The sequence below is a fragment of the Ostrea edulis genome, chromosome 8 (assembly GCF_947568905.1).
Source record: "Ostrea edulis chromosome 8, xbOstEdul1.1, whole genome shotgun sequence".
NCBI lineage: Eukaryota > Metazoa > Mollusca > Bivalvia > Ostreida > Ostreidae > Ostrea > Ostrea edulis.
The window spans coordinates 10,653,070-10,668,313 of NC_079171.1; the positions used below are offsets into that span (position 1 = coordinate 10,653,070).

Sequence of the window (15,244 nt, forward strand, 5' to 3'; positions counted from 1 at the left end):
TCATGTACATTTTTTCACCTTGCCAATCGAATTAAGTGTGACATTGAAATTGAATTATTGATCTTAAAAATTGTTCAAGTTAAATAAACTAAATAGGATACATATTAAAAGATTGTAATTTATCATTGATTCATGAGGACCTCCCCCCCCCCCCCCCCCCCCCCCCGCCTCTGCAGTTCAATATTAGCTCTGCTTATCATGTATGTGCAAGAAATATTATGCCAGTACCATCTATGAAATATATTAAACTAACATTTCTTAATACATGACTTGACAATTTACAGTTATTTATGAGGAAGTATTTGTCCTTGACTCGTGACCTTGGCATTTGATTCAAAACAATTGAGGGCCTCTATTTTCTAGAGTCTGGACGTTCATCATTGTCACTCATTTAACGTATCTTTTTTAAACATAGGCATGTGAATTATATTTCAACATCATAAGAAGACCTTGCTTGTAACTGTAACACAGCAATGATGGTCATATTGAAGTCATTTAGTATGCTGGGAAAGTGAATATCTTTAATATCTGACATCGTTGGAACCCACGGGTTGATTCATTGTTTATCATTTAACGTCCCGCCGAAGAATTTTTCACTCATATGGAGATGTCACCATTGTAAGTGAGGGTTGCAAAATTTAGGCCTATGCTCGGCACTTAAATTACGGCCTTTGAGCAGTGGGTTCCGATGATGAATATTTCATAATCTTATTCTATTATAAATGGTATACCTTTATTTTAGAATCATATATTACAAAATAGACAAGATAAGCACACACAATCTTTTTCATTGTCTAATTTTGCGCATATATAGTAATCATAGCTAATCGTCTCCTGAATGGCATAGAGGCAACTAAACTATAATGTGATCTGCTGTCCTGATAGAAATTCTTTCCGGTTAAATTAACCACACCCTATCATATCCTTTGCGGCAACATAAGCATCGAACATACACTGATGCTTGACTTGGCCCCCACAAAAATGACAATATGACACTTCCTACAAAATCAATAAACAATATGAATTTTAAGAGAAATACCAAGATAAATATATGCAAGCATATCAAAATTTTATGTCCCATCTAAAATGTATTATTTGTTCTCCCCATGTCATCTGCATCTACTACTACATGTAGCTGCAATATGTATTCCTTAAATTATATGCTTGAATGAAATCTTATTCAAACCCTTTTCTTACGGTAAGTAATAACTTACTTAAATACATGTATTATTATCTAGGTTTAGTTTTATCTAAACTCTAAGGTGATTGTATGACCTCAATTAATCAACACATGGGTTAATTATAATATTCAAAACAGTGAGAATTGTTTTGCGGTGTTTTATCACTTGAGGACTTATGCGACGTTTCTCAATCATATTATATAATATCAATTTTCATGAATGTGCACTCTGTCTCGTTTCTACAAAAAAATAAAAATAAAATAGAAATCTTGGGGTACGTTGTATTACCATGTCTGTTTTAGAGAGAGCATACTGGTACTCAGTATTTTGATAGTTTCTAATTGTTGAAATCAAAGGTTATGTATTACAGCAGGTTGTATTATATAAGGACAGGCCTGTAAAATTTGAATTTATTTCCCGATATCATACAATAGCTCTTTATATCAAGAAGATGGATAAAAATCCAGAGAAAATGTCAGAAATGTTGCTTGTATGTCCTTAATAAATAGTTTTGTTTTGTTAGTGGCATGTGTAAAATGAAAACAAAATCAAGATGAACAAAAAATGAAAAATAGAGTAAATTCCCATGCATAACATGTATCGGCTAAGGTGTATCAGTATTGGTATTTCTACAATATTTCAATTCTGTTTAATTAGGCCCTAATTGAATTTATTCATAGAATTGATAATTTTTTTAAGTATCATCAAAAGTAAAGAATAATTAATACATGGATGTGTATTAAAACTGAATACTGTCCCTACCTCAATTCACTTCTTAGTTGAGTATCTGTACATGTATACCCCCTCCCCCCCCCCCCCCCCCGAATTAATACAAGTAGAAAAGATTATAGATAAAATTCAATGTTATGACCCATTACTTTATTTCACGAAGGAAAGCTTATTCAATGTTTCCTCGTGTATCAATGGAAAAAAAAGTATGTAATGACTTAATCTAAACAGGGCGTCTCTTTTCTTTTATGTAATATATGTATATAATAACGAAAGCTCATGCATTTTTCAAATGAATAAATATCTATGATTATTTTTTATGATTCTATTACTTCATTCTATTATAAAACATGTGATGAAAAAGATTTTGCATTTATTATCTCAATTTCATCCTAGCCATACGATCCCCTACATAATAAAGTGTGCTGCATTAGGCCTAAGTATAAGTACTGTAATGTGTGACGCCACAGTCTACATTTTGACGTCATATCAATACAACTGAAGCAGTGGGGAGGTGAAGGGTGAATATTTAGCACGCACGCACATAATATGTATCATGCTATTGACATATCTAGAGAAAACAATGTCTATGAAAACATTTGACATCAAATGATTGTGATCAAGTTGATTAATTTTAAGCTTGTGAATGGATTTCAAAGTAAATAGAATAATCACCTGTATTACTAGAATGCTGGTACTCGGAGATATGTCTCTCACACCTTCTCCTTTCGTGTGGTTGAGTGGAGAGAATATTTTGAATGCCACATGTCTTCGTCTAAACTTCTGTCAGCATGCAGTAAGACATTATCCCGCCATATTATTTGTGTTTCTATGTAATTTTACTGCCTTATCACGTTGAAGAGTTTCAAAGGGGAATAACTCTTGGTTATAGAATGCATTTCCCCCCATAAATAATTCACTTCAAATTGTATGAAATAGGTAGATTCCCAAAAGTTTTAGTTTAGATTTATGAAGAAAGTAGATTAGTTGTTTTAAAAACTTGTGTCACTTTATTTGAGGTGGATGCGAATAAAAGTTATTAAAACATAAAAACCATTGAATTTAAACACAATTTTACAGATTTGTTCAATTATAAAAATCACCTAGGATTGTCCATTATTCATTTTTTTCTTAAATGAAAAATATGGGATCTGTTTAATAATTTAATATGAAAATTAGAATTTTAAGACTATTCATAACCTTTTATATTCAACTTTTGTGCCAAAACTACCAAATTCTAAAAAATAGCCAAACTTGATAAAATTGTACCTGTTTCCATAGCAACCATGATCACTATCTAATTTTTAAATATATTTTCTTGAATATGTTATATAGATGTTTCATTCAGGTGAGTTTCGTGAAAATCGGTGACTATGCGTGCCGAATTTTTTTAAGTGGTTACAGAGAATGGCTCTTAATTACCATAAGGACTATCACCATGGTCAAGTAAACTGGTATAGCACACCACTTTCTACCAGTATTACTTAGAATAAAATTACAGCTAGTCAGCTAGTGACTAAAAGGATAATACTTTTCAGTAGCCTGTAGCCTTCTTTCATGAAAAGTGTCTTTTACCTTGCTAAAAACTACACACTAGACCAAGTTAAAATATAATTTATGACTATATGCAACACCATCAACAACAAATAAATCAATTGATATTTGATTTAGTATGCATAAAAAACACATCAAAGGACTAAGACCATGTTTATCAAAATTCGGCCTAACGTCCAAAGTGAATAATGTTTTGTTAGAAATATTCTCTAACATGTTCTTTTCCTATAATGTACTGGTTTTCATATGTAGAGTTTGGTGAAAGAACACTATTTTTAGGTTTACATTACTAGTATAAATCCTATAATTTACTCTACTTATTAAGATTGCGTCATACAACGTCGCTATATATTATTAGAAGTGGTAACTTATTGTAAAATATAATTATGCAATGAGTGGTTTAATATATAATAATATCTTGAAAAAGAAATTTTCTTTCCCAATACGCAATAAGGTTATTTTACTTATAGCCCGAATGGCACACCATATTTTTCAATCCTTCATTCGGCCATTTTCACACGCCGCGCCGTTAGCCTGTTTGCGCTGTTCGTGGAAGTTGCAGAGGATGTACTCATCGCATTTCAACGTAAGTTTTAGAAATATGAATATACTTCACCTCTACTCGTTAAACTGTATAACCAAATAGGTGTACCAATTGCTCTTAAAAATAATAAACAAGTCGCATGGAACGAATAGTATGGTGCGCCTGTGGTGTGTTGACATAAACTCATAATATTCACGCATTGGGCTGTTGAAAATCCCAGAACAAATCTGTTAACTGTTGTCAACATAGATTAATTGCTTATCTATTTTAATTATATATTGTTAAGATTTAAAATTGTATGTATATCAGCTGATCAGAAAAATCAGCTGTTTCACGATCATGCCATTTTGAATTCCGAGTGCATGGCCTTCTCGTGTCTATTTGAATTTTCTTACATGATGTTTGACTCACTTTACACTTTGAACTTTCCATGTATCATTGTATGGTCTAAAAAGTATTTGTATAGGTTAAAGAGACATATAATTGTATATAGATGTATATTTCCATAATGGTATAGGTCACTGGGGTAACATGTAGGCCTGTGGGGGGTTATAGGTTGAATAATTTTCGAATGATTTGGTATTCTAGTATTTTACTATGTTTAAACTTAACTTAGTGATTATTTAGTAATCAAATAAAAGTTATATGATGAATCGATAAATTTCTTCAATTTACTGTAAACAAAAACTGTTTCTGTGTTTTGGAATCTGTGTGGTATTAGTGCATAATAAATAACTTCATAAGTCAATAAATATATTCTTGTTGTAGTGATGACATTTGCAAAATCTGTGAGAATATAGAAAAATATGTGTTAGGGTCAACAGAAATGTTTAATTAGGGCAGGTCGGGAAAGTGGAAAGCAATTAACATATATATATATATATATATATATATATATATATATATATATATTGGCCTTACGCGGAAACATGGATTAGAAAAGTCGGAATGATTTTTACATTCAATAATTTTTAAATACTTAAAAGCACTATTAAGCCAGGTAAATCATAAGAACAGTTTGGTTTTCTAATTTAAATATGCCTTATTTCAAGATAAATTGTAAACATGTCAAACTTAATTTCAACAATTACACTTACAACTTACATGCCTGCATTAGGATTAGATATAGAATCACTCAGAGAATGTTGAATTTCATGGGTACTACCATGATTTAAGCATATAATTTTTTGTTAGCTTATCTCCTTTATATTATTGAATATTAAATTTTTCCATACATCTACCACAAGAAAGAGTATGAAAGATAAAAATATTTTGTGAATTTGCTGATAATTGTGAAGTAAGATAATATGTCAACATTACCTAAAACAAAAATTAGTAGATGGGGAATCAAATTCAAATGAAATGTTTGTGTATATAATTATTTATGCAGAAATGTACATGTAGCTAAACTGTCCTCTATTGTTTAGTTGGAGACATGTCAATCTCCCACCGAATACATAAATGTAATTTTTCTGAATTCTATATCAATGAAAATACATGAGGGCATGAAAGTACAACTTTTATATGAATATTATAATACAGGTGTCCGTGTTTGCCCAACTCTCCATTTTGTATTGCTTGTAGGAGTTATGAGATTGATCACTGTTATCTTCACCTTTCATTTATGATATAGTTTTGATAATGATATAATACTGGAGGAATTTGAATTTCAGGATGATATAATATGTTCAGCAAAAATTGATGGCAAGGGTGACATGAATCAGATTGACAAGAATCCACATTCCTACTCCTCAATAATGCTATCATCACTGCTATCAGATTCATCAATGATAATGGCATCAGTGACACATGCAGATAAGTGTTGGACATCACTGCAGGAATAGCTTCCTTGTTGTGCCTGCTAATAGCAAGGTACCAGATTATACAGCAGTTATGTGGAAACATATTCCCACAATAGGGGGACCAGATTGACACCTACATTGTACAGTATCAGGCAGTTATATCAGAACTGAAAAAACTGGATCCAAACAAGACTACATTGCTTGGAAGAAACATGTCGACTCTGAAGTTTAACCCTTATTAACCCATGGCACTTCCAGAGACATCCTGATACCATGGTTCTATGTCATTTGAAATATACCTGTGGAGGTTTTAAAGTGTTTTTTTTTTTGGGGGGGGGGGGTGCTATTAATTGGAAGAATTCATATTTGATGATTCAAATGAAAATCTGCATGTTGAATTATGAATGTCATAATGTACTTTTTGAATGAGTTCAAGAATGGTTGTCCTGATGAAAAGTGCAGAGTCAAAAGTTAACAAATTGTCAAAAACACTGGTCAGGTCTGGATTCATCATCTTGGATACCTTGCAGTTGGAATTATGATCTCTATGAAGAAATGCTGAAAATCTTGCAAAAGAGGAAATGACAAGTTGGGGTCCAAGGCACTTGCATATATGCATGAGAAGGTGTTCTATCTAGGCTTGACGTCAATTACATAGCAATGTAACACCTTACATTACCTAGAAAATTTCACATTAACATTACTCCTATTTTGAAATATAATGTATTACATTACTTGAGAGTGAATTTACATTACACATTTACATAACATACTGTTAGATATTAAAGAAATGGCAGAAAAATTATTTCTGTATTATGATTTTTAATTATACATTAACATAAGTACACAAAATATTCAGCAATGTTAGGAAACATATCTATTAAGTTATTCATTGCATTTGATTGTCATCAATGTTTCAAATGCTTCAGTCAATCACTAATATAATGAATTATTCTAAATCTTCAAAATATCATCAAATATTTGAAGTAGTGTAAATGTAATGGAAAATAATGTGCAGTACAGTATGTATTACATTACCATTACTTGTAATGCAAAAATGGTCCATTACACCCCCATTACATTGAAACTGGCTGTCATTTAATTACCATTACCCCAGGCCTGGTTTTGTCGAGAGGTATTGACATTGTCTGTAGAGACTTTGTCTCAGGAAGTGGCCGAGATTGATTGTGACAATTTTGTTGGATGTGAATTTACTGACACACATGTCTACACTTGCTACACAATATATCATGTGGTGGTTTCAACAAGAAAGTTCTTACTCTGCAGGAAATGACGAATAGCTAATGGATTCACATTTTTTCTGACTTTCCTTCTGTACATTAGATGCATTGGAAAAACTTTCCTTTCCATTATCTTTTGCTGGTTCATACTTTGAAATAAAATCAAGTCCGAAAATAAAGTATTTTGGGGTTGTTTTTTTTCAATGAATTTTAAAAAATGTAATCTGTAATCCTTGCATATTTTCTTGGTGTTCTGTGATTGCATAGGCCTATTGATTTTTATTTGTATTCAGGTATAATTTCATCTTCAGTGTCTGGAAAGAAAGAAATTTTTCAATCACGCCAAGAAAAAATGTAGGTAACATTATGATTCAAAAAAGAAATAGTGACACGGGTAGGAATTGAACCCGGATCTCCCGATTGAAGGACGGGCTCTCTACCACTAAGCCACGAAGTCTATGACGTCACTCGCTCAAAAATCCTTCATACATTTACTTGCCCTCGTTAACGTTATACTTTCGATATGTCGCCAATAATTTTAGTTATATCAATGCATGTTCTATAAATTCTTTTCATTTTGATCTTAGTAATTCTGTTGGTGTCGTCTAAATAAAAACTTTCTATAGCATTGAAGGTCCGATTTGTCGGACAGCAGATTCGTTTGTTTACGCATTAAAATTCTATAGCTTTTAGAATTCCTGCACAAACTTGTGATAAAAACACCACATAGGGGTGTATTCTGCATGGAAATGATGTAGACTCCACATAAGTATATTGTTTTAATTTTTCAAAGCAACATAATTAATAAAATACACACAACTCTCATAAAAATAAATAATTCCGGATTGCTCTCGATTTAATTCAAAGTTGATATTCATCAACAGCACACCTTTCGATCCAAAAAATCGTTAGTGCAAAATTTATTTGTAGTGATAGATTTTGATAGACTACAGTCAGTTTCTGGATCGAAGGTCGTGTTTTATATGAATTATATAACTAAATTTGAAAAAAGTGGAGATTTCTGCAAAAAACCAGACCGATACCGGTTTTGTCTTGTATAGAATTCCACAAGCTAACGTCTTGGCGGGGAAATCTTGGCACGTCGTGATGGTATAAAGATTATATGATCAAATGATAACAATTTTATTTCAATTCATTCTGCTTTATTTTTTAACACACCACAGGGCCGATATAGCTAAGCATGGTCTTCGTCCTTTAGAGAATTAGCCATATATTTATACTGTTCCCAATAAGATAAGTTTTTTAATTATAAATATAAAAAAAAAATTACCCACAAGTCACAGTCATTTCCAATAAACTGAATTTTCAATATATGAATTGAAAACATGCATTTATGATTTTACTTACATCTGGATGAAAAAACAATGTGTCTATCATGGTTTTCATTTGAAATCACAGCACTTATTCGCACTCAATCCAATTTTTGCAAATTCAGATCAAATAATCAATGTCATCCACAAAAAAAATTACACAATGTTGTCTTTTGAATTAAATGAAATAATGCACTGGACGTCTACTTAGATAGTCTATTTTCTTTAACAGCACGGTGCATGGTTCCGGGTTTTGTGTTTATGGCTTTCACAATCATGAATGTCTGTGTTGTCCATCCCCAATGTTGTAATGGTAAATGCTGTAAGAAAAAGAATTACAAAGATAAATCAAATTTGAATAAACATAATTCAAATTACAAGAATAGTGTTAATTTCTTAAAATATGTTTCATTCTGATTTCATCTTTCAAAGCATGACCAAGAGGGGTCTGCAACCAAATCATTGCAAGTTTTTTCTGCAACTCTTGGTTCATACAAGACATTCATAACTTATTTTAAACAGTGGGGTTGTGTCTTCCCTGTAGTCGTAAAGTATGCTTCCAGAGGACATAGTACATTAGAGAGCACGATAGGAAGGATAAATCTGGGTAGAACATCAAGATATTGATCGAAACGCAATGAGTACTGTAAATTAAAGTTATTGTCAATATTAATGGTATTATAGAAATTTCAAATTCAGTTGGATATACTTTGGTTTTATTGTTAAATGTGTTGTATAAACACACCGACATGGGCTACCATGATTCAAAATAAACTAGACCGCACCAAGTTTTTACTAGTCTGAGTGTGCCTGTTGTGCCTTAGTGTCGAGCCCCGAGCTGCTAACCAAATTAATTACCACACGTATATATCAATTAAATTATTATTGTCAATATTTTGATTAACTTCCATAGCAACATAAATGCCATTTCATTGATTAAATTATAATTCATATTTGTGAATATTATAATACAAATATAAATAGGCCTAAATATTTATTGGCACAAACAAAATAATTATAATTATCATGATCAACATACCACTTTCAAATTTAATATCTCCATATGATACATGACACCATCTGTCTAAGGTGCTTGGACTTTCTCCTCCCCCGTTTCCCCTGTCTCCTCTAATTGATTTGATTTGACTAGGCCTATACCAGGGGGGCTGAGTTATTTGTCTGTCGAGAATCGTATCACATACCACTCTTAGAAAACAAAACAATTTCAATAGTTTTGAACTTTTCAGACGTATACACACAGATATATACAGAACAAAAATACATAGGCGTATGGTTTTACATAAAGCAGACTACGTCGTATCATGTAAAGTGAATGCCCAATAACACGATGGTTATGTTAAATTTGAAATGTATTTTTACACTAACAAAGGCGACCAATGCATGTTCTTATCTATGATGAACTTACTGTTTTCGTCGGCAAATCTCCTTGGGAGAATAACTCTTCTTCTCGACATGCTGATTTTCTCTCGAGGTTTTCTCTACTTCGAATTGGTAGCGCGCGTCAATTTGAATAGTCTTGATCATCAGCATGCAAGGTGAAGATAACGAACAGTGATCAATCTCATAAATCCTACAAGCAATACAAAATAGATAGTTGGGCAAACATGGACCCCTGGACACACAAGAGGTGGGATCAGGTGCCTAGGAGGAGTAAGGAATCCTGTTGACCGGTCACACCCGCCGTGAGCCCCATATCCTGATCAGGTAAACGGAGTTATCCGCAGTCAAATCAGTGTGCCAAGGACGGCTTAACAATCGGTATGAAACACGTCAGACAGCTTTTGACCCAATGCGAGGTTGTATTGAGGAACTAGATCGTTATAACGACCATAGAATTTGCGAAATGCTGACTTCAATCGAGACTGTTGAAATCCCTGTACCATCAACGTGTTTGTCAGTAGCTTACCTCGATTTAAAAACTGACTATACCCAGAACAAACTCTTGCATATCGAATCAGTTAAAATATATAAACACCATATGCAGGTGATAATGGAATATTGCTACATAAATGTGGGAAGTTGACGATGGAGAAGCTGAAATCATCCCGTTTGTCATACAGTTGAGTTGTCAGTTTGCCGTTAATGTCTACTTAACTAACTATACCCAGAACAAGCTCTTTGCATATCGAATCAGTTGAGATATATAAACACCATATGCAGGTGATAATGAAATATTGCTACATAAATGTGGGAAGTTGATGATGGAGAAGCTGAAATCACCCTGTTTGTCATACAGTTGAGTTGTCAGTTTGCCGTTAATGTCTACATTCAATAAAATATCTAATAGTTTTATAAAATGGTGTTATTATCAATCTAACTTAAGTATTCAAAGTATTCGGTTTACAACTTTTATAATTCTTCGCCCCGTGTTTACTTTCGGTTTCAAACGTGTTGGAAACGTGAGGCAGTTGCTAGTAAGTTCAGCTAGTAGTTGGTGACTGCGAGGCATTCGAGAACATATTTTATAAACATTTAAAATGGACGGTTCTTTGCGAGGTAAGTACAGATGTTTCTTGTATTCTGTAATGTTATAATATATTTGCTCATACTGATATGAGGTAGAAACTGATAATACGGGTGACGATATCAAATAATGACACAGGATTTTGACAAAATTTGAGCAAACTGGTGTATATATTGTACAATAGTGAGCTATTATACTATATTTACCAGTTTGCTCAGATTGTGTCAAAACTTGGGTGTTAATGATCATGCGCCTTGCAGCTGGTGAGTGCATGCAATATTTTGCAGGCCAATATGTGTTGAGGTGAATGGTATAACTACTAGATAGTACGTTTAATTATTGATTATTCAGCACAATAAAGCTACTAAAGAAATACCCATGCAATGTAATTAATGATGAAGGCAAACCATTGGAGGAGTGTAATTAGCTGATTTAAACAGTCTGACTAAATGTATTTATATATAATTAAATCATATATATATTGATTTTATATATTTAATCATTTCTGTAGACGATGGCAATAGTGACAAGTATTTAGAAAAAAGAGTAGACAAACTTGGAAGAGTTAGGCCTAGATAGTACTTTGAAAAGAAAAATTCAACAAAGAAAGCAAAGTGTCCAGCTGTCAGCTGATGTACCAGAATTTTGAGAAGCCCAGTCACAAGTTTCATCAGATGCTGGCGATTCAATAAATTATTTTATTACATAGGTAATAAATAGTCTACTATAAAATCTGCGTAAAATCTAAAGAATGTTAGCGTTCAATATTCTGAGAATTTATTGAACACTAAGTTTGCTTTGCGTCAATTGTATGCGCCCGAGACATTCCGAATATGAGCGTTCAATATTGGCGTTACCGTAACGATGTAAACAAGCCAAAATGGCAGACGACGGTCCTCCAAATCTGGCAGAGGCGGTATTTGATATATACTTAAGCAAAACGTTTTACTGTACATAAATTATGATGTCTCCATTCACAAAATCAGTTTGCTTCACGCATTAATGACGGGTTAATATTGAACAGTTAAGAAATGCATGCTGTTATTGCACACTGCCAATATTGATGAATTTCCATCTATTTTAGAGTAGTTTGAGTGAAAGGGATATAATTTAACAACTAAATACGTTAGCTATATAATAAAAGGGTTATGAACTTATATAGGTGAATATTGGCACTCGTTGGCTGTCAACATGCACTCGCAAGCTCGTGCATTTTAACAACCAACTCGTGCCAATATTCACCAATATAAGTTCAATAACCCTATAATATTCAAGAACGTATGGAAAAACCTGCGAATGTTGAGACGGTAAAACGATTAATCGAAGAGGTAATATTTTACAGTGAAGATGATGACAGTGATTTATTTTCCAATGAAAAATGGCATGATCTAATGGACTTACCAGAAATGGTAGCTGATGATGATTCTAAACTGAATGAATCAGATGAAAACGTAGATTCTGAAAAAAAAATACCAAACTGATGGTTTTGACAGGAATTCAAACTATTTACCATATGGTCACCATTTGACAGTCTATACATGTACAAGCATGGTACCGATTCTACTTTATTCTATATGTCACAGCATCAGTAGTGCCCTATTGACAATAATTAGTATCCACTGTTCGAATCCTCATCTAGGACTTATAAGCATGTACACGTTTAGGCAATTTTTCACAAAGAATGGAACATAAATATGCATTTCTCACTACAGATGATATATATCGGATGTGCAACTTATTTCAACAGTGCAATTCAAACATAATGTTTCTTCTATCAGAGAATTTGTCTTCATGGATTCACAATTCACTTGGAAGCATATACCAGTGAGTGTAAGGAACAACTGTACTGTGAAATATTGGGAATCTGAAAGCAAAGTGTTCTGCTATGGGTCCATTTTGTATTACATTCATGCCAAAACATGTGAACGCTTGGTAAATATATATGCGGTTGAGACTTAAACTTGGTTGCAGTCCTAAACAAATTTGAAGAAACGAAGTCTTCAATAGTGAATCTTAACTTTCTGTCAGTGAAGGCTGACCAGGTCAAAGTTACCAAGATAACAAACACTGTTTGTATCGCTAAAATAATGACTAATTATCAAAAATAATGTCAGTTGTACAGTAGTGAATGTTAATTTCGATGATAAATCTGAAATTCATTCTCTTTGTATAGTACCAAATCTAAAAGAATATATATATATATATATATATATATATATATATATATATATATATAATACACATATCTATTGACGATCAGATGGAGTTCAATCACATAACATTTATTTCTCTACAGGCTGTTTCGTAAGGGGATGGGTTCCCCTCACTCGTCGGGAGAAAAATGACATCTAAGGAAAAACATCCGCGTGGCTGAGAATATGTTCCACAGAAACATACTGGATAGTTACTAAGCATGATTACACACAGGATTGAGTAAATAGAAATTGATGGGAATGACGGCAAGTGCTGACAAGTTCTGAACGCTTATTCAATGAAGATTTTTCGGGACGACATATTATAAAGAATTTCTCTAGAATACAAAGGTTGCACTTTTTTTAAAATGTTTGAGTATGATGATGTTTTTCCTAAAATTTCCCACTTGATTTTGTAGTCAATATTTTTGTCTTTCAATGTCCATATGAATTTGCTGAGCTCGGTGGTATTCTTTTTCGTGGAATTACGGAATGAATGAGTGTGGTTGGCGTATCTTAATTTGAACTCGGTGTCTGCTAGTCCCACGTAGCTCTCTTCTTATCTACATATCTATATATGTATATTTTTATAGTTCCATTGATATACTTTTCACTCCGAAGGTATTCTGTTTCTTTTGAATTTTTGTATTGTAAATAAATTATGGCTAAAATTGTATAAAATTTAACCTGCATGCATGTTTAGTGTTATTTTAGCTTATAGCTGCTGAAGTTTGTTATAGAATCATTGATGCTTTAAGCATAATATCAATTTTAAAAAAAAACAAATGTGCATCAACAAAAAGAATAATTCCTTTGTAAGATTTTAAAACTTGCTATGGATTAATCTTGAATTCAGTTAATACAAAATGACAATATCACCTACATTACGAGGCACTTTATAATAAAATCTAAGATAATTGTTATACTTGCAGCGAACTGTAATTTCATTTGCCACAAGTTCACCGCTACCAGGAAGTATTTGGATCTCCTGTGGTATACAAATATGGTAAAGAAAGATTTCTGGTATATTTGCAGAGAACTTCATGTTTGTTCGCCACAAGTTCACTGCTACCGGCGAATGGCTGCGAACTAGTGTTTAAGCTTTTGGTGAACAAAATAGTTAGCCGCTAGTTTACTGTAAGTTTGCCATAAGGTTGCCGCATACTGTATAGTTTGGTAAGGGATGTTATGTTTTATGATGAACCGATAAAACAAATGGACACAATCTTAATTCATTACAAATTACTGCAAATATATGAAGGTGAAGCACTTGTTTCGACACAAGTGATAGTCACACAAATTACCGACATTAGAGCAACAGCAATAGTCCTTCTGCATCCACTGGTATTATAAGCTAACCTTTCAACGAATACCAAAATATTCTTACCATACAAACGGATAGTCGTTTCTCCACTTCCATAGCTGTTGTTTCCAACGCAAAAATATTTAGTGTAGTCTTTAGCCTGAACATTCTTCACAAGAAGTGTATACCAGAACTCGTCATTCTGAAGCTGACTGCTAAACTGTTGGGTGATATCGTATTTATCATCGTCCTGAATATCAATGCGTTTTCCATTCTCACCTTCCTTCATCCAAACCATACTTGGCTGGGGATATCCTGTGAAAAGCAAAACATATGCATCATAATGGGGACATTGTTTAAAATACAATTATTTGCAAAGACAGGAAAACTTTAATGTTCCCTTCCTTTCACTACAGATAAACTGTTTATAACAACAGGCATGGTGATGGACTGACACCATGTGCATGATAAAATAAAACAAATTCCATGCTTATAATACATTTATACTTTTTTTACAATGTTAAGTATCTTTACCTGCAACAATACATTCTAGCTTGGCATTAAGCCTTCTGTGTTGTGCCTGGCCCACTGAAGACTGCACAGGCCTACATGACGGTGCAAAGAAGACGATGAGTTCCACTTTGAAGTTGTCTGGCGGTTTGACATTATTGTCAGCCACACAGATGTAGTTACCACGATCATTTCTCTGGATATCTGTTAAGCTCAGTTGTGACCCCTGCAAAATACAGTATATAAAATTGTATATTACAAAGGTCAATTTAATTACAATGTACCTTTGTCTGTCCTGTTTGATATTAATCAATTGATGCAGGATTCATTATATCATCATGGTACATGGCCAAAACATGTGATGAATTATAA

General features: G+C 33.0%; 1 protein-coding gene and 1 long non-coding RNA gene across 3 annotated transcripts in view; one reads left to right on the forward strand and one right to left on the reverse strand.

Annotated features, from left to right (window-relative positions):
- LOC125661059 (lachesin-like) overlaps positions 1 to 15,244 on the reverse strand; it is a 76,548-nt gene that overhangs the window by 17,504 nt on the left and 43,800 nt on the right. For both annotated transcript variants that reach the window (XM_048892941.2, XM_048892940.2), the window contains exons 6-8: positions 14,897 to 15,098; positions 14,447 to 14,677; positions 12,269 to 12,325 (exon numbers count right to left, since the gene is read on the reverse strand). In XM_048892941.2, coding sequence (XP_048748898.2) covers positions 12,269 to 12,325; positions 14,447 to 14,677; positions 14,897 to 15,098 — 490 coding nt within the window. The remainder of the gene's footprint in view (positions 1 to 12,268; positions 12,326 to 14,446; positions 14,678 to 14,896; positions 15,099 to 15,244) is intronic.
- On the forward strand, positions 3,887 to 7,859 carry LOC130049916 (uncharacterized). The gene is made up of 2 exons (XR_008798285.1): positions 3,887 to 4,050; positions 5,682 to 7,859. It is a non-coding gene; the product is annotated as an uncharacterized LOC130049916 (long non-coding RNA).